The 20,701-nt window shown below is 34.6% G+C and overlaps 1 protein-coding gene across 1 annotated transcript; it reads left to right on the plus strand.

Moving 5' to 3' along the window:
* Positions 1–1,077: 1,077 nt before the first annotated feature.
* LOC134847594 (regulator of microtubule dynamics protein 1-like) lies at positions 1,078–19,399 on the plus strand. Its single transcript, XM_063864703.1, has 6 exons — positions 1,078–1,459; positions 1,697–1,860; positions 17,262–17,400; positions 18,171–18,296; positions 18,868–19,001; positions 19,135–19,399. The coding sequence occupies exons 1-6, from the start codon at positions 1,357–1,359 to the stop codon at positions 19,171–19,173; spliced, it is 705 nt and encodes a 234-aa protein (XP_063720773.1). The 5' UTR covers positions 1,078–1,356; the 3' UTR covers positions 19,174–19,399.
* Positions 19,400–20,701: the final 1,302 nt, after the last annotated feature.

A 20,701-nucleotide genomic window follows, 5' to 3' on the forward strand; every position in this document is an offset into this window, starting at 1 on the left:
AGTTTGGCCAAGTTCGGCATCTGTCAAAGCGAACACATCTCTATAAGTACTGATCAACTGTTTCAGCCGGTCCCTCTCCGTTCCTGTCACCTCGGGAGCTGCTAGTTCTAGAATCTTCTCTACATCTTCATCTAGATGTCGTTTAGCCTGTACTTGAAAGTCCATCGACCCTTCCTCTTGCATTCCCTGCACCTCATGGTCCTGACTGACGGGGGGCCAACCTTCTACAACATTCCCCATTGCATATGATGACTCAACGTTTGACCCACCAAGAGGAGTGTGTGGTTCGGTTAAGGGGGTACTGTACGACGAGTTTACGTCCCAGTAATTATCGTCTTCTGGCGGGTGTTTAGGGTATGAGGTCACCTTCAATATTTCATATTGCAGGGGAAGTATAGATCCCTCTTTCCGTCCCGTCCAGAGGTTGTCACACTGGAAATCTAACGAGCATTCATGCTCCTTTAAAGACCGAAGTCCTATGATCATTTCCGCTTTCAGCTCAGAAACCACCAGGGCTTCGACCTCATCCATTTTTTCGAGAAACATTTTTTCACCTATTTTTTTCTAATTCGCTTGTATGAGTCTTGATGACAATTTTTGAAGCTGAAGCTGTTCTTTTCCTGTAATTTATAAATATGCTAGCTCTGATTTTGTTAAACTTATTTTTCCCTTTTTCACCGTTTTTTGCTGAAGGTTTACTCGGCTATTATGGTTTCGGCAAATATGACATCGGCTTGTTCATTTTATATGCGTCGTTTATAGGGCAAAATTGATTTTGTATGCTTTTTGTTTGTATCAGGAGGGTAAAATCTTCGAATGCAAAATTTTATAGTTCAAATTTTTCATGGTAATCTTGTTTTCGGTTCAAAGATTATGAATCCAAGTTTTGTCGGCAAAGATTGGGAATCCAAGTGTCGATAAATATTTCTGAATGCTAATTTAACGCTCTCGTTCGTTTTTTCGGATTTTTTTTCTCAAATTGAGCATCATTCGAGTAATGTAGATGTTTTTGCCTTTTTTTGGAAAAAGGTTTCTCATGCCAATTTCATTGGTTATTATATCGCCAATCTATGAGCAAATTTGTGTTTGGCGTTGTTGTTTGTTCAAATCAACACATTAATTCAATTGAAGATAACAATGAATGAGCCCTTTGTGAGCTAATATTATTTTTGTCAAATTTATCTTTAAATCAATCAGAGTAACGGTATAATTTGACAAGATCGATTGGTTACTTATCTGCACGCGCAAACAAAACATCATTAGGTTTCAACTGATATCAAGTAATGAATCACCAAACGTAACCCTAATTAAGTCAAACATTGATATCTCGTTTAAGCCAAGTCTGCAGAAGTGAAAATGTCTGAAAATTCAACGGCAGTTGCTATTAAAGAAGCAGACGGCTACTATGATCAGAATGACTTCCAGAAAGTATACGACACCTTAGTGAAGCACAAATCCGGTAGGTGACTAGTTATTGAACTGGAAACAGTGGGAAAAATGGGGACTCCAATTTCCATTCTAAAAAACGCAATTGAGCTGATATCTGTAAGAATCTAAAGAAAGTTTTCCCTACGTCAATCTTATTGAACAATATCTCAAATTTTAGAGTGATTAGTTTTTAATGAATTTTCTATGCTTTTCCTTACCAGATTACAAAATTGTTCAAGTTGAAAAGTTTGCTCTTGTTCGTTGGCAGATACCTCAAATTGCGAACTACAGTGGAAAATAGCGAGAGCTGCCAGAGATCTATCGTGTCTATCTTCTACTTCGAAAGAGAGGAAGAAGGAACTCACTTATGAGGGACTGGAGTGTGCCCAGAATGCAGTGAACTCTGATGATAGTAATTTTTCAGCCCACAAGGTTGGTTAGTTTAAAACTTCTTTCAGACTGCAGCTTCATGTACAACACAAAAGCTGAACATTAAGTAATTATAATATTAAAGATGTTCGAATACTGTTCGTTTAACCATTCATCGATTCTAAAAGGTTGACATTGTTTTGCCGAGGTAAATTCTGCGCCTAATAGAACTTTGAGAGACTGTTTCAAAGTGGGACAACGGTGCAATAATAAATCTAAGTTGTGCTTCATCTGGGCTTCTTTTTGCAGTCCTAATCGCACGATTAGATACACCTTATATTCGTGTAGTTCTGTGGATCTTAAACTAATTGGATTGTTCGAATCGGCGAGGAAGGTAAATTCTTTCATTGTTTATTATCAGTAAGGTGCTTTAATATTTCTGGCTTTCTTGCTGTGTTTGCACCTAATAGAACTTTGAGATCTGTTTCAAAGTGGGACAACGTTGCAATAGTAAATCTAAGTTGTGCTTCATCTGGGCTTCTTTTTGCAGTCCTAATCGCACGATTAGATACACCTTATATTCGTGTAATTCTGTGGATCTTAAACTAATTGGATTGTTTGAATCGGCGAGGAAGGTAAATTCTTTCATTGTTTATTATCAGTAAGGTGCTTTAATATTTCTGGCTTTCTTGCTGTGTTTGCACCTAAAAGAACTTTGAGATCTGTTTCAAAGTGGGACAACGTTGCAATAGTAAATCTAAGTTGTTCTTTTTCTGGGCTTCTTTTTGCAGTCCCAATCGCACGATTAGATACACCTTAAGTGAGCGTAATTCGGCGGATCTTTAATTAATTGGATTGTTTGAATCGGCGAGGAAGGTAAATTCTTTCATTGTTTGTTATCACTAAGGTGCTTTAAAATTTCTGGCTTTCTTGCTGTATTTGCACCTAATATAACTTTGAGATCTGTTTCAAAGTGGGACAACGTTGCAATAGTAAATCTAAGTTGTGCTTCATCTGGGCTTCTTTTTGCAGTCCTAATCGCACGATTAGATACACCTTATATTCGTGTAGTTCTGTGGATCTTAAACGAATTGGGTTGTTTGAATCGGCGAGGAAGGTAAATTCTTCCATTTTATATTATCAGTAAGGTGCTTTAATATTTCTGGCTCTCTTGCTGTGTTTGCACCTAATAGAACTTTGAGATCTGTTTCAAAGTGGGACAACGTTGCAATAGTAAATCTAAGTTGTTCTTTATCTGGGCTTCTGTTTGCAGTCCCAATCGCACGATTAGATACACCTTATATGTGTGTAATTCGGCGGATCTTTAATTAATTGGATTGTTTTGATCGGCGAGAAAAATAAATTTTTTCATTGTTTTTTTTTATCAGTAAGTTGCTCTAACTTTTCTGACTTACTTGTACACTTTTCTGTTTATTGAGAAGAGTCAATTCATTGCTCAGTTGTTTTAATCTGCGCCTAATAGAACTTTGAGAGGCTGTTTCAAAGTGGGACAACGGTGCAATAATAAATCTAAGTTGAGATACAGCTGGGCTCAGTTTTGCAGCCCTTGTCGCATGGATAGATACACTTAGTTTTCAAATAATTGAATGGATCGATGAGTATTAGTATTCTTCAGTTTATTGGATTTGACAACAAAACAAAACTCTGGAACTGTTTTTTCCCTCAGGCAAGTTTCTTCTAATTTTTTTGATTGACCTCTTTGCTCTATTTTTTATGCGACATAAAATAAATCAACTAGTCCAGTTATTTCAAGTCTGCACCTAATAGAAATTCGAGATCCTGTTTAAAGTGCGACAACGTTCCAATTATAAGTTTAAGTTGTGCTTCATCTGGGCTTGTCTTTGGAGTCCTAATGGCACGATTTGATAGACCCTAAGTAAATTCTTTCATCGGTTATTATCAGTAAGTTGCTTTTATTTTTCTGATTTACTTGCTGTACTTTTTTCTTTTTACTAAGGAGAGTCATTTTATTGCTGTTGTTCTTTCTATGTGCATCTAATAGAACTTTGAGCTCCTGTTTCAAAGTGGGACAACGTTGCAATAATAAATCTAAGTTGAGATACATCTGGGCTTCTATTTGCAGTCGTAATGGCACGATTAGATACACCTTATATTCAAGTGCTTTGGTGGATTTTTAATTGATTGAGTTGTTTGAATGAGCGAGAAAAGTAAATTCTTTTTGTTTATTATCATTCAGTTGCTTTAATTTTTCTGGCTGACCTGATGTGTTTTTTTTTGTTTTTTGTTTACTGAGAAGAGTCAATTTTTTGCTCGGTTGTTTCAATCTGCACCTAATAGAACTTTGAGATCTGTTTCAAAGTGGGACAACGTTGCAATAGTAAATCTAAGTTGTGCTTCATCTGGGCTTCTTTTTGCAGTCCTAATCGCACGATTAGATACACCTTATATTCGTGTAATTCTGTGGATCTTAAATTAATTGGATTGTTTGAATCGGCGAGGAAGGTAAATTCTTCCATTGTTTATTATCAGTAAGGTGCTTTAATATTTCTGGCTCTCTTGCTGTGTTTGCACCTAATAGAACTTTGAGATCTGTTTCAAAGTGGGACAACGTTGCAATAGTAAATCTAAGTTGTTCTTTATCTGGGCTTCTGTTTGCAGTCCCAATCGCACGATTAGATACACCTTATATTTGTGTAATTCGGTGGATCTTTAATTAATTGGATTGTTTTGATCGGCGAGAAAAATAAATTTTTTCATTGTTTTTTTTTATCAGTAAGTTGCTCTAACTTTTCTGACTTACTTGTACACTTTTCTGTTTATTGAGAAGAGTCAATTCATTGCTCAGTTGTTTTAATCTGCGCCTAATAGAACTTTGAGAGGCTGTTTCAAAGTGGGACAACGGTGCAATAATAAATCTAAGTTGAGATACAGCTGGGCTCAGTTTTGCAGCCCTTGTCGCATGGATAGATACACTTAGTTTTCAAATAATTGAATGGATCGATGAGTTTTAGTATTCTTCAGTTTATTGGATTTGACAACAAAACAAAACTCTGGAACTGTTTTTTCCCTCAGGCAAGTATCTTCTAATTTTTTTGATTGACCTCTTTGCTCTATTTTTTATGCGACATAAAATAAATCAACTAGTTCAGTTATTTCAAGTCTGCACCTAATAGAAATTCGAGATCCTGTTTAAAGTGCGACAACGTTCCAATTATAAATTTAAGTTGTGCTTCATCTGGGCTTGTCTTTGGAGTCCTAATGGCACGATTTGATAGACCTTAAGTAAATTCTTTCATCGGTTATTATCAGTAAGTTGCTTTTATTTTTCTGATTTACTTGCTGTACTTTTTTCTGTTTACTAAGGAGAGTCATTTTGTTGCTGTTGTTCTATCTATGTGCATCTAATAGAACTTTGAGCTCCTGTTTCAAAGTGGGACAACGTTGCAATAATAAATCTAAGCTGAGATACATCTGGGCTTCTATTTGCAGTCGTAATGGCACGATTAGATACACCTTATATTCAAGTGCTTTGGTGGATTTTTAATTGATTGAATTGTTTGAATGAGCGAGAAAAGTAAATTCTTTTTGTTTATTATCATTCAGTTGCTTTAATTTTTCTGGCTGACCTGATGTGTTTTTTTTTGTTTTTTGTTTACTGAGAAGAGTCAATTTTTTGCTCGGTTGTTTCAATCTGCACCTAATAGAACTTTGAGATCTGTTTCAAAGTGGGACAACGTTGCAATAGTAAATCTAAGTTGTGCTTCATCTGGGCTTCTTTTTGCAGTCCTAATCGCACGATTAGATACACCTTATATTCGTGTAATTCTGTGGATCTTAAATTAATTGGATTGTTTGAATCGGCGAGGAAGGTAAATTCTTCCATTGTTTATTATCAGTAAGGTGCTTTAATATTTCTGGCTCTCTTGCTGTGTTTGCACCTAATAGAACTTTGAGATCTGTTTCAAAGTGGGACAACGTTGCAATAGTAAATCTAAGTTGTTCTTTATCTGGGCTTCTGTTTGCAGTCCCAATCGCACGATTAGATACACCTTATATTTGTGTAATTCGGCGGATCTTTAATTAATTGGATTGTTTTGATCGGCGAGAAAAATAAATTTTTTCATTGTTTTTTTTTATCAATAAGTTGCTCTAACTTTTCTGACTTACTTGTACACTTTTCTGTTTATTGAGAAGAGTCAATTCATTGCTCAGTTGTTTTAATCTGCGCCTAATAGAACTTTGAGAGGCTGTTTCAAAGTGGGACAACGGTGCAATAATAAATCTAAGTTGAGATACAGCTGGGCTCAGTTTTGCAGCCCTTGTCGCATGGATAGATACACTTAGTTTTCAAATAATTGAATGGATCGATGAGTATTAGTATTCTTCAGTTTATTGGATTTGACAACAAAACAAAACTCTGGAACTGTTTTTTCCCTCAGGCAAGTATCTTCTAATTTTTTTGATTGACCTCTTTGCTCTATTTTTTATGCGACATAAAATAAATCAACTAGTTCAGTTATTTCAAGTCTGCACCTAATAGAAATTCGAGATCCTGTTTAAAGTGCGACAACGTTCCAATTATAAATTTAAGTTGTGCTTCATCTGGGCTTGTCTTTGGAGTCCTAATGGCACGATTTGATAGACCTTAAGTAAATTCTTTCATCGGTTATTATCAGTAAGTTGCTTTTATTTTTCTGGTTTACTTGCTGTACTTTTTTCTGTTTACTAAGGAGAGTCATTTTATTGCTGTTGTTCTTTCTATGTGCATCTAATAGAACTTTGAGCTCCTGTTTCAAAGTGGGACAACGTTGCAATAATAAATCTAAGTTGAGATACATCTGGGCTTCTATTTGCAGTCGTAATGGCACGATTAGATACACCTTATATTCAAGTAGTTTGGTGGATTTTTAATTGATTGAATTGTTTGAATGAGCGAGAAAAGTAAATTCTTTTTGTTTATTATCATTCAGTTGCTTTAATTTTTCTGGCTGACCTGATGTATTTTTTTTTGTTTTTTGTTTACTGAGAAGAGTCAATTTTTTGCTCGGTTGTTTTAATCTGCACCTAATAGAACTTTGAGATCTGTTTCAAAGTGGGACAACGTTGCAATAGTAAATCTAAGTTGTGCTTCATCTGGGCTTCTTTTGCAGTCCTAATCGCACGATTAGATACACCTTATTTTTGTGTAATTCGGTGGCTCTTTAACTAATTGGATTTTTGGATCGGCGAGTAAAGTAAATTCTTTCATCAATCTTAATCAGTAAGTTGCTTTAAGTTTTCCAACTTTCTTGATGTTTTAATTGTTTTTTTAAAGAGTCAACTTTTGCTCAACTGTTTTCATCTGCACCTAATAGAACTCTCATTGTTTATTATCAGTCAGGTGCCTTAATATTTCTGGATTTCTTGCTGTATTTGCACCTAATAGAACTTTGAGATCTGTTTCAAAGTGGCACAACGTTGCAATAGTAAATCTAAGTTGTGCTTCATCTGGGCTTCTATTTGCAGTCGTAATGGCACGATTAGATACACCTTATATTCAAGTAATTTGGCGGATTTTTATTTGATTGAATTGTTTGAATGAGCGAGAAAAGTAAATTCTTTTTGTTTATTATCATTCAGTTGCTTTAATTTTTCTGGCTGACCTGATGTAATTTTTTTTGTTTACTGAGAAGAGTCAATTTTTTGCTCTGTTGTTTTAATCTGCACCTAATAGAACTTTGAGATCTGTTTCAAAGTGGGACAACGTTGCAATAATGAATCTAAGTTGAGATACATCTGAGCTTCTCTTTGCACTCTCAATTACACGATTAGATACAACTTATATTCGTTTAATTTGTTGTCTCTTCAATTAATTGCATTGTTTGGATCGGCGAGTAAAGTAAATTCTTTCATCAATCTTAATCAGTAAGTTGCTTTAAGTTTTCCAACTTACTTGATGTTTTGTTTCTGTTTGTTGAAAAGAGTCAATTTTTGCTCATTTGTATTCATCTGCACCTAATAGAACTGTCATTGTTTATTATCAGTAAGGTGCTTTAATATTTCGAGCTTTCTTGCTGTATTTGCACCTAATAAAACTTTGAGATCTGTTTCAAAGTGGGACAACGTTGCAATAGTAAATCTAAGTTGTGCTTCATCTGGGCTTCTTTTGCAGTCCTAATCGCACGATTAGATACACCTTATATTCAAGTAATTTGGCGGATTTTTTATTGATTGAATTGTTTGAATGAGCGAGAAAAGTAAACTCTTTTTGTTTATTATCATTCAGTTGCTTTAATTTTTCTGGCTGACCTGATGTAATTTTTTTTGTTTACTGAGAAGAGTCAATTTTTTGCTCTGTTGTTTTAATCTGCACCTAATAGAACTTTGAGATCTGTTTCAAAGTGGGACAACGTTGCAATAGTAAATCTAAGTTGTGCTTCATCTGGGCTTCTTTTGCAGTCCTAATCGCACGATTAGTTACACCTTATTTTTGTGTTATTCGGTGGCTCTTTAACTAAATGGATTTTTGGATCGGCGAGTAAAGTAAATTCTTTCATCAATCTTAATCAGTAAGTTGCTTTAAGTTTTCCAACTTACTTGATGTTTTAATTGTTTTTTTTTAAAGAGTCAACTTTTGCTCATTTGTTTTCATCTGCACCTAATAGAACTTTCATTGTTTATTATCAGTAAGGTGCTTTAATATTTCTAGCTTTCTTGCTGTATTTGCACCTAATAGAACTTTGAGATCTGTTTAAAAGTGGGACAACGTTGCAATAGTAAATCTAAGTTGTGCTTCATCTGGCTTCTATTTGCAGTCCTAATGGCACGATTAGATACACCTTATATTCGTGTAATTTGGTGGCTCTTCAATTAATTGGATTGTTTGGATCGGCGAGAAAAGTAAATTCTTTCATCAATCTTAATCAGTAAGTTGCTTCAAGTTTTCCAACTTACTTGATGTTTTTTTTTCTGGTTTTTGAAAAGAGTCAATTTTTGCTCAGTTGTTTTCATCTGCACCTAATAGAACTTTCATTGTTTATTATCAGTAAGGTGCTTTAATATTTCTGGCTTTCTTGCTGTATTTGCACCTAATAGAACTTTGAGATCTGTTTAAAAGTGGGACAACGTTGCAATAGTAAATCTAAGTTGTGCTTCATCTGGGCTTCTATTTGCAGTCCTAATGGCACGATTAGATACACCTTATATTCGTGTAATTTGGTGGCTCTTCAATTAATTGGATTGTTTGGATCGGCGAGAAAAGTAAATTCTTTCAATGTTCTTAATCATTAAGTTGCTTTAAGTTTTCCAACTTACTTGCTGTATGTTTTTCTGGTTATTAAAAAGGCTCGATTTTTGCTCCTTTGTTTTCATCTGCACCTAAAGAACTTTGAGATATCTTTCAAAGTGGGACAACGTTGCAATAGTAAATCTAAGTTGTGCTTCATCTGGGCTTATTTTGCAGTCCTAATCTCACGATTAGATACACCTTATATTCAAGTAATTCGGCGGATTTTTAACTAATTGGGTTGTTTGGGTCTGCGAGAAAAGCAAATTTTTTCCTTATTCCTAATCAATAAGCCGCTTTAAGTTTTCCAACTTACTTGCTGTATGTTTTTCTGTTTATTAAAAAGAGTCAATTTTTGCTCCTTTGTTTTCATCTGCACCTAAAGAACTTTGAGATATCTTTCAAAGTGGGACAACGTTGCAATAGTAAATCTAAGTTGTGCTTCATCTGGCCTTTTTTAGCAGTCCTAATCTCACGATTAGATACACCTTATATTTGTGTAACTCGGTGGCTCTTTAACTAATTGGATTGTTTGGGTCAGCGAGAAAAGCAAATTTTTTCCTTCTTCATAATCAATAAGTCGCTTTAAATTTTCCAACCTACTTGCTGTATGTTTTTCTGTTTATTAAAAAGAGTCAATTTTTGCTCCTTTGTTTTCATCTGCACCTAAAGAACTTTGAGATATCTTTCAAAGTGGGACAACGTTGCAATAGTAAATCTAAGTTGTGCTTCATCTGGGCTTCTTTTGCAGTCCTAATCGCACGATTAGATACACTTTATATTTGTGTAACTCGGTGGCTCTTTAACTAAAAGGATTTTTTGGATCAGCGAGAATAGCAAATTTTTTCCTTATTCATTATCAATCAGTTGCTTTAATTTTTCTGGCTTTTTTATTTCATTGTTTTGTTAACTGAAAAGATTACTTGATTTTTGTGTTTACTGAGAAGAGTCAATTTTTGCTCAGTTTTATAATCTGCACCTAATAGAACTTTGAGATCTGTTTCAAAGTGGGACAACGTTGCAATAAAAAGTTGTGCTTCATCAGGGCTTCTTTTTGCAGTCCTAATCGCGCGATTAGATACACCTTATATTCGTGTAGTTCGGTGGATCTTTTTAAATAATTGGATTGTTTGAATCGGCGGGGAAAGTAAATTTTTTCATTTTTAATTATCATTTTGTTGCTTTCATTTTTCTAGCTTATTTGCGGTGCTTCTTTTTAACAAAGAGTAATTTTTTTGCTCGGTTGTTTTACTCTGCACCTAATAGAAACTATGATCTGTTTCATAGTGGGACAACGTTGCAATAAAAAATCTAAGTTGTGCTTCATCAGGGCTTCTATTTGCAATCCTAATCGCACGGTTAGATACACCTTATATTCGTGTAATTTGGTGGCTCTTCAATTAATTGGGTTGTATGGATTGGCGAGAAAAGTAAATTCTTTCATTGTTCTTAATCATTAAGTTGCTTTAAATTTTCCCACTTACATGATGTTTTTCTGTTTTTTTTGAAAAGAGTCAATTTTTGCTCATTTGTTTTCATCCACCTAATAGAACTTTGAGATCTGTTTCGAAGTGGGACAACGTTGCAATAGTAAATCTAAGTTGTGCTTCATCTGGGCTTCTATTTGCAGTCGTAATGGCACGATTAGATACACCTTATATTCATATAATTCGGCGGATTTTTAATTGATTGAATTGTTTGAATGAGCGAGAAAAGTAAATTCTTTTTGTTTATTATCATTCAGTTGCTTTAATTTTTCTGGCTGACCTGATGTAATTTTTTTGTTTACTGAGAAGAGTCAATTTTTTGCTGTTGTTTTAATCTGCACCTAATAGAACTTTGAGATTTGTTTCAAAGTGGGACAACGTTGCAATAGTAAATCTGAGTTGTGCTTCATCTGGGCTTCTATTTGCACTCGTAATGGCACGATTAGATACACCTTATATTCAAGTAATTCGGCGGATTTTTAACTAATTGGATTTTTTGGGTCAGCGAGAAAAGCAAATTTTTTCCTTATTCATAATCATTAAATCGCTTTAAATTTTCCAACTTACTTGCTGTATGTTTTTCTGTTTATTAAAAAGAGTCAATTTTTGCTCCTTTGTTTTCATCTGCACCTAAAGAACTTTGAGATATCTTTCAAAGTGGAACAACGTTGCAATAGTAAATCTAAGTTTTGCTTCATCTGGGCTTCTATTTGCAGTCGTAATGGCACGATTAGACACATCTTATTTTCAAGTAATTCGGCGGATTTTTAATTGATTGAATTGTTTGTATGGGCGAGAAAAGTAAATTCTTTTTGTTTATTATCATTCAGTTGCTTTAATTTCTCTGGCTGACTTGATGTATTTTTTTTTGTTTACTGAGAAGAGTCAATTTTTTGCTCTGTTGTTTTAATCTGCACCTAATAGAACTTTGAGATCTGTTTCAAAGTGGGACAACGTTGCAATAGTAAATCTGAGTTGTGCTTCATCTGGGCTTCTATTTGCAGTCGTAATGGCACGATTAGATACACCTTATATTCAAGTAATTCGGCGAATTTTTAACTAATTGGGTTGTTTGGGTCAGCGAGAAAAGCAAATTTTTTCCTTATTCATAATCAATAAGTCGCTTTAAATTTTCCAACTGACTTGCTGTATGTTTTTCTGTTTATTAAAAATAGTCAATTTTTGCTCCTTTGTTTTCATCTGCACCTAAAGAACTTTGAGATATCTTTCAAAGTGGGACAACGTTGCAATAGTAAATCTAAGTTGTGCTTCATCTGGGCTTCTTTTGCAGTCCTAATCGCACGATTAGATACACTTTATAATTGTGTAACTCGGTGGCTCTTCAACTAATTGGATTGTTTGGATCAGCGAGAATAGCAAATTTTTTCCTTATTTATAATCAATAAGTTGCTTTAATTTCTCTGGCTTTTTTACTTTGTTTTTAACTGAAAAGATTACTTTATTTTTTTGTTAACTGAGAAGAGTCAATTTTTGCTCAGTTTTATAATCTGCACCTAATAGAACTTTGAGATCTGTTTCAAAGTGGGACAACGTTGCAATAAAAAGTTGTGCTTCATCAGGGCTTCTTTTTGCAGTCCTAATCGCACGATTAGATACACCTTATATTCGTGTAGTTCGGCGGATTTTTAATTGATTGAATTGTTTGAATGAGCGAGAAAAGTAAATTCTTTTTGTTAATTATCATTAAGTAGCTTTCATTTTTCTAGCTTATTTGCTGTGCTTCTTTTTAACAAAGGTTAATTTTTTTGCTCGGTTGTTTTACTCTGCACCTAATAGAAACTATGATCTGTTTCAAAGTGGGACAACGTTGCAATAGTAAATCTAAGTTGTGCTTCATCTGGGCTTCTTTTGCAGTCCTAATTGCACGATTAGATACACCTTACATTTGTGTAACTCGGTGGCTCTTTAACTAATTGGATTATTTGGATCAGCGAGAAAAGCAATTTTTGGGACAACGTTGCTTTAAATTTTCCAACTTACTTGCTGTATGTTTTTCTGTTTATTAAAAAGAGTCAATTTTTGCTCCTTTGTTTTCATCTGCACCTAAAGAACTTTGAGATATCTTTCGAAGTGGGACAACGTTGCAATAGTAAATCTAAGTTGTGCTTCATCTGGGCTTCTATTTGCAGTCGTAATGGCACGATTAGATACACCTTATATTCATATAATTCGGCGGATTTTTAATTGATTGAATTGTTTGAATGAGCGAGAAAAGTAAATTCTTTTTGTTTATTATAGTAAATCTGAGTTGTGCTTCATCTGGGCTTCTATTTGCAGTCGTAATGGCACGATTAGATACACCTTATATTCAAGTAATTCGGCGAATTTTTAACTAATTGGGTTGTTTGGGTCAGCGAGAAAAGCAAATTTTTTCCTTATTCATAATCAATAAGTCGCTTTAAATTTTCCAACTTACTTGCTGTATGTTTTTCTGTTTATTAAAAATAGTCAATTTTTGCTCCTTTGTTTTCATCTGCACCTAAAGAACTTTGAGATATCTTTCAAAGTGGGACAACGTTGCAATAGTAAATCTAAGTTGTGCTTCATCTGGGCTTCTTTTGCAGTCCTAATCGCACGATTAGATACACTTTATATTTGTGTAACTCGGTGGCTCTTCAACTAATTGGATTGTTTGGATCAGCGAGAATAGCAAATTTTTTCCTTATTTATAATCAATAAGTTGCTTTAATTTCTCTGGCTTTTTTACTTTGTTTTTAACTGAGAAGATTACTTTATTTTTTTGTTAACTGAGAAGAGTCAATTTTTGCTCAGTTTTATAATCTGCACCTAATAGAACTTTGAGATCTGTTTCAAAGTGGGACAACGTTGCAATAAAAAGTTGTGCTTCATCAGGGCTTCTTTTTGCAGTCCTAATCGCACGATTAGATACACCTTATATTCGTGTAGTTCGGCGGATTTTTAATTGATTGAATTGTTTGAATGAGCGAGAAAAGTAAATTCTTTTTGTTAATTATCATTAAGTTGCTTTCATTTTTCTAGCTTATTTGCTGTGCTTTTTTTTTAACAAAGGTTATCTTTTTTTGCTCGGTTGTTTTACTCTGCACCTAATAGAAACTATGATCTGTTTCAAAGTGGGACAACGTTGCAATAGTAAATCTAAGTTGTGCTTCATCTGGGCTTCTTTTGCAGTCCTAATTGCACGATTAGATACACCTTACATTTGTGTAACTCGGTGGCTCTTTAACTAATTGGATTATTTGGATCAGCGAGAAAAGCAATTTTTTTCCTTATTCATAATCATTCATAATCAATAAGTTGCTTTAATTTTTCTGGCTTTTTTACTTTATTTTTTTTGTTAACTGAGAAGATTACTTTATTTTTTTGTTAATTGAGAAGAGTCAATTTTTGCTCAGTTTTACAATCTGCACCTAATAGAACTTTGAGATCTGTTTCAAACTGGGACAACGTTTCAAAAAAAAGTTGTGCTTCATCAGGGCTTCTTTTTGCAGTCTTAATCACACGATTAGATACACCTTATGTTCGTGTAGTTCCGTGGATCTTTTTAAATAATTGGATTGTTTGAATCGACGGGGAAAGTAAATTCTTTCATTGTTAATTATCATTATGTTGCTTTCATTTTTCTAGCTTATTTGCTGTGCTTCTTTTTAACAAAGAGTAATTTTTTTGCTCGGTTGTTTTAATCTGCACCTAATAGAAACTATGATCTAATTCAAATTGGGATAACGTTGCAATAATAAATCTAAGTTGTGCTTCATCAGGGCTTTTTTGCAGTCCTAATCGCACGATTAGATTCACCTTATATTCGTGTAGTTCGCTGGATCTTTTTAAATGATTGGATTGTTTGAATCGGCGGGGAAAGTAAATTCTTTCATTGTTAATTATCATTATGTTGCTTTCATTTTTCTAGCTTATTTGCTGTGCTTCTTTTTAACAAAGAGTAATTTTTTGCTCGGTTGTTTTAATCTGCACCTAAAAGAAACTATGATCTATTTCAAAGTCGGACATCGTTGCAATAGTAAAGCTAAATTGTGCTTCATCTGGGCTTCTCTTTGCAGTCCTAATCGCACAATTAGATACACCTTGTGTTCGTGTAATTCGGTAGATCTTTTTAAATAATTGGATTGTTTGAATCGGCGAGAAAAGTAAATTCTTCCATTGATAACTATCATTGTTGCTTTCATTTTTCTGACTTACTTGCTGTACTTTTTTTTAACAAAGAGTCAATTTTTTTGCTCAGTTGTTTTACTCTGCACCTAATAGAAACTTTGAGATCTGTTTCAAAGTGGGACAACGTTGCAATAGTAAATCTAAGTTGTGCTTCATCTGGGCTTCTTTTGCAGTCCTAATTGCACGATTAGATACACCTTACATTTGTGTAACTCGGTGGCTCTTTAACTAATTGGATTATTTGGATCAGCGAGAAAAGCAATTTTTTTCCTTATTCATAATCATTCATAATCAATAAGTTGCTTTAATTTTTCTGGCTTTTTTACTTTATTTTTTTTGTTAACTGAGAAGATTACTTTATTTTTTTGTTAATTGAGAAGAGTCAATTTTTGCTCAGTTTTACAATCTGCACCTAATAGAACTTTGAGATCTGTTTCAAACTGGGACAACGTTTCAAAAAAAAGTTGTGCTTCATCAGGGCTTCTTTTTGCAGTCTTAATCACACGATTAGATACACCTTATGTTCGTGTAGTTCCGTGGATCTTTTTAAATAATTGGATTGTTTGAATCGACGGGGAAAGTAAATTCTTTCATTGTTAATTATCATTATGTTGCTTTCATTTTTCTAGCTTATTTGCTGTGCTTCTTTTTAACAAAGAGTAATTTTTTTGCTCGGTTGTTTTAATCTGCACCTAATAGAAACTATGATCTAATTCAAATTGGGATAACGTTGCAATAATAAATCTAAGTTGTGCTTCATCAGGGCTTTTTTGCAGTCCTAATCGCACGATTAGATTCACCTTATATTCGTGTAGTTCGCTGGATCTTTTTAAATGATTGGATTGTTTGAATCGGCGGGGAAAGTAAATTCTTTCATTGTTAATTATCATTATGTTGCTTTCATTTTTCTAGCTTATTTGCTGTGCTTCTTTTTAACAAAGAGTAATTTTTTGCTCGGTTGTTTTAATCTGCACCTAAAAGAAACTATGATCTATTTCAAAGTCGGACATCGTTGCAATAGTAAAGCTAAATTGTGCTTCATCTGGGCTTCTCTTTGCAGTCCTAATCGCACAATTAGATACACCTTGTGTTCGTGTAATTCGGTAGATCTTTTTAAATAATTGGATTGTTTGAATCGGCGAGAAAAGTAAATTCTTCCATTGATAACTATCATTGTTGCTTTCATTTTTCTGACTTACTTGCTGTACTTTTTTTTAACAAAGAGTCAATTTTTTTGCTCAGTTGTTTTACTCTGCACCTAATAGAAACTTTGAGATCTGTTTCAAAGTGGGACAACGTTGCAATAGTAAATCTAAGGTGTGCTTCATCTGGGCTTCTTTTTCCAGTCCTAATCGCACGATTAGATACACCTTATATTCGTGTATTTCGGTGGATCTTTAATTGAATTGTTTGAATCGGCGAGAAAAGTAAATTCTTTCATTGTTTTTTATCATTAAGTTGCTTTATTTTTTTATGGCCCTCTTGCTGTATTTTTTTTGATAACTGAGAAGAGTCAATTTTTTGCTCTGTTGTTTTAATCTGCACCTAATAGAACTTTGAGATCTGTTTCAAAGTGGGACAACGTTGCAATAGTAAATCTGAAATTTGCTTCATCTGGGCTTCTATTTGCAGTCGTAATGGCACGATTAGATACACCTTATATTCAAGTAATTCGGCGAATTTTTAACTAATTGGGTTGTTTGGGTCAGCGAGAAAAGCAAATTTTTTCCTTATTCATAATCAATAAGTCGCTTTAAATTTTCCAACTTACTTGCTGTATGTTTTTCTGTTTATTAAAAAGAGTCAATTTTTGCTCAGTGTTTTTAATCTGCACCTAATATAACTTTGAGATCTGTTTCAAAGTGGGACAACGTTGCAATAGTAAATCTAAGTTGTTCTCCATCTGGGCTTCTTATTGCAGTGTCAATCGCACGATTAGATACACCTTATATTTGTGTAATTCAGCGAATCTATTATTAATTGGAATGTTTGGATCGGCGAGAAAAATAAATTTTTTCATTGTTTTTTATCAGTAAGTTGCTCTAACTTTTCAGTCTTACTTGTACTTTTTTTCTGTTTACTGGGAAGAGTCAATTCATTGCTCAGTTATTTTAATCTGCACCTAATAGAACTTTGAGATCCTGTTTCAAAAAGGGACATCGTTGCAATAATAAATCTAGGTTGCGTTAATTTTGGGCTCAATTTTGCATCCCTTATCGCAAGGATAAATACACCTAGTTTTCATGTAATTGAATGGATTGATAGTTTTTGGGATTCTTTCACCAGACGAGAAAAATAAACCGCTTCCACTGTTTTTTCCTCAGGAAGGTATGCCCTAAATTTTTCTACATGAGCTCAATTTTTCAGTCCTAATCGCATGTATAGATACACCTAATTTTTATGTCATTTCGTGGATCAATAATTATTTAGCTTCTTTGGATCGAAAAAAGATAAAAAATTTTCCATTGTTTTTAAAGTAAGGTTGCATTGACTTATTTACTCACTTGCGGTAATTTTTTCTTTTGTTGTTGGTTTTGAAACCCGATTTGTTTTTTTTGCAGTGGAAGGGAATAATGTTGAGTGAGGTGGGAGACTACGAGGGGATCAAGAAGAAGATAGAGAATGGCTACCTCATCAGGGACGAATTCACAAAAGCTTCAGAGTTGAACCCAAATGACGCCCTCTGTTACTTCTTATTAGGTAGATTTTAATCATTCTAGAATTCAAATGAGTTCTAATTTACTTTTTCCTGGTTTGACTTACGATTTTTTCTAAGTTCATTTTATTTCATTTGTTACAAGAAAAGCAAGCTACAAGAAAAAAATGCTTAGTTAATGCTTCTCGTACCAGGCAGAAATGGAAGCCATCTGGATGGCTTCCATTTCTGCCTGGTACGAGGAGCATTGACTAAGCATTTTTTATTGTTTTTTTTAAACCATCTGAGAGCTAATGTTGTCCTGAGCTCAAATTTAAAAAGATGTTTTGTCTGATTATTTCTCATAAAGCTATCGGGTTTGAAAATGGCTAATTTGGTCAATTTGGGATAACTGATGCGCGATATAATGAGTTCATAACACGCGTAAGCAGCGTTGAATTGAGGCCAGCAGTTTAGTCTTTTGAAAACAATATGAGAAAGAATAAGATATTTCCCCTGTAATCTTATTTGTGAAGTTATTGCGGTTTGGCATGGCGCGCTATATTCCACAACCTTTGTTCTATGAATGTGTTGCATCGGTAGTGAGTTATTATCGCTCAGAGTCATTCCAAATTGAGGCTAGTTGGTCTCCTTAAGGCGTTACTAGATCTTAAACATATCACCTTATAATTTTCTGAGCCCTTGATGGGGTATTTGAAATAATCTGAAAAAAAAGTTTTTTTATTCTTGTCTTTCGTTAACTGGGCAGTAAACTTTCTCTTTGATTTTTTTTAGCGAAGTGCAACTCTGTGTTAATTATTATGACAACGTTTAGGTGAGTGGAGTTACTTCGTGTCTGACATGGGGTGGACTCAGAGACAGGCGGCCAAAGTGTTCTTCGGCACTCCGCCCTCCTCCTCTTTCGAAGAGGCACTCAAGAACTTCCTCAAGGCCGAAGAAGGTGAGGACTGGCTACGTTAGGATGGATGATATCGCCCTTACCTCTCAGTTGCTCCTGCATTGAGTAGGACCGGGTTTATATTTATTTTACACTGTGAAAAGGCTAATTTTGCCCTTAAACCCTATCTAATATGCGCTTTTATTTTACGCGTATATCAGGTTTTGGAGTAGTTTTCTTGCGAGAATAATTCTTGTCGAAACTTTGCTGTATCGCACGTGGTGCGAAGCTCAGCTATGCCTCTGTGTAGGAAACATGCTGTTTTGGACCCTTTCGTTGGGATTTTCCCTGTGGTTGGCTCTTTTCCTTTAAGTGAGAAAACAAGTATTAAACTGATTAAGCGAGTAGCAAAAGTTTTGGTCGGTCGGAAAAATGGGTGACGCTAAATAGTCGCAATCTGGAAAGCACTTTGGATAGCGAAGGTTTCGAGTTCATGAAAGAGTGTGGTCTTTAAAACCGTCCCTGTTTTAAGGCTTAAGGCTACGATGAAGTGATGATAATCATGATAAATCAATCGTCTTTCAATATAGCCAAAAAAAAATAGTTGTCGACCTTGAAATTGTTTTTTTTTTAGTGAACAGTGGTTTCTATGTTGGCAACTATGTGAGTCTGGGAAAGACTTATCTGAAGCTTAAGAAGAAAGAAGAAGCCAAGAAATGGTTCCAGAAAGCAGCCGAATATCCCAGTGAAAACGAAAAGGATGATCAGGTATTAGTTCACACATATGGCAAAAAAGTACTGAAATATTTATTCGTAAAATCTTTCTCTTAATTTTGTTTCTGATCTTAGTTTGCTTTGAGATTAATTATTAAGCAAGTTGAGAGTCTTTGCTTTTTTTCAGTCAATCGCAGAAGCTAAGAAGCTCCTGGCAACACTCTAACTGGGCGAGTAGGAATATGCTTGCTTCTGGTGGCACTGAAACGAAATGTACAAATTAATAAATTGTACCAAACGCCAATAATACTGACCTCTTCCTCATTCATGAATGCCCTTAGATAAGAAGAACTGTTCCTTCATTATACGCTGCTGAATGATATTAATATTGATATGAAAATTAATTGGTTTGTTTTTGTGTAATACGTCTGAAATCAATATTTGCAACAATAGTATTTGTAGAATTTGAGCATAGGTACAAGAATAAGGCCCTAAATTATGGGAATGGTCGTTAAACGTGCAACTCTTTAACAGGACAACAGCCGATTTGGACCAGTAAAAATTCTAGTAATTACAAGGGTGGTTCCAGGGTTTTCACGAGGGGGTGAGGATTTTCAAAAAAATTTGTAATTTCCTTCAACCTTTAAAAAAAATGTTAGGTCGAGCGAATTCCTATTCCAAGCTCTCACAAATCACTAGAAAAACCCTGTTTTGCCAAATTTTCTGCGCCGCAGGCATATTTAAAAAAATTTGCAGAAAAAGCATATTTTGAAAAAAAAACAGGCCGAAAATCTCACTGAAAGTTAGTATGATTTGGCTCCATAGGCGCCTTTAAAAACTTTGGGCCACTCAGCCGAAAACATATATCTCAAAATAGTACAAAAGGGGAGCTTTTTGGGTCGGCTGAGAGTCGAAACCATGAAAATGAAGTGACCAATTGACAAATGAAGTGTTCTGATACCAAACTCGCACCCCAAGGAACGTTCTTTGAGGTGGGTACTTCTGTTTTCTTAAAAAAAACAGCGTAGGTCATGTTCCTTTCCACACCGGGGGCTGGTGGGATAAACACGTCTAGTCTCTAAGCGGAACTATTTTTGCTCTCAACCAAAAGTTCGCTCACAATTGGCAGCTATCACTTATTACTTAGTATTCATTACTTAGGCTCGGAAAACATGCAAGTCTTATCTAAGTCAGAAAAACATATTTTTTGTCGACATAGATACTTAAAAATTAAATTTCAAATTCAAGTCTCAACTAATTATTATGACTACAGTTAGGGTCCTAGCCCGGTCACTTTTTGGCTACGGGGTCTGCAGAAAGTGACATGAGCAGGGAAATTTTTGTAGCCACAAAATGATTCCAAAAAGTGACAAGGTCTAATGTTCTTTTTTGGTCAATTTTATGTAGCCAAAAAGTGACATCGTCGATGTCACTTTTTGGAACTTGGTTTTAACACCAAAAAGTTACAAGAGTTCACTATTGGAAAATAGCTGAAAATCGTCTGAAAACCCAAACTAAAATCCCATGATCCACTAAACAGTTCTTACTTCATTGAGTAATCACAAAAAAAAACAGCAAGGAAATTGACGAAAAATTAAAAACAATTCAAACTTTTTTCAAGATGGGAATTAACGGAAAACTATAGTGAAAAACAAGAAAATGACTACTTGACGCCAAACCCTAAAATTTTGGTGTACGAAAACGCGTAATTTTCTCAACATCATTTCGGAAATTCGCTGAAACTCGTCTGAAAA

The sequence above is a fragment of the Symsagittifera roscoffensis genome, chromosome 6 (genome assembly GCF_963678635.1).
Source record: "Symsagittifera roscoffensis chromosome 6, txSymRosc1.1, whole genome shotgun sequence".
Classification (NCBI taxonomy): Eukaryota; Metazoa; Xenacoelomorpha; order Acoela; family Convolutidae; genus Symsagittifera; species Symsagittifera roscoffensis.

Coding starts and splice junctions, on each gene's coding strand:
- LOC134847594 (XM_063864703.1), top strand. CDS start 1,357: ATGTCTGAAAATTCAACGGCAGTTGCTATTAAAGAAGCAGACGGCTAC. Junction 1,460..1,696: donor CTTAGTGAAGCACAAATCCG/GTAGGTGACTAG, acceptor GTTCGTTGGCAG/ATACCTCAAATTGCGAACTA. Junction 17,401..18,170: donor CCTCTGTTACTTCTTATTAG/GTAGATTTTAAT, acceptor GACAACGTTTAG/GTGAGTGGAGTTACTTCGTG.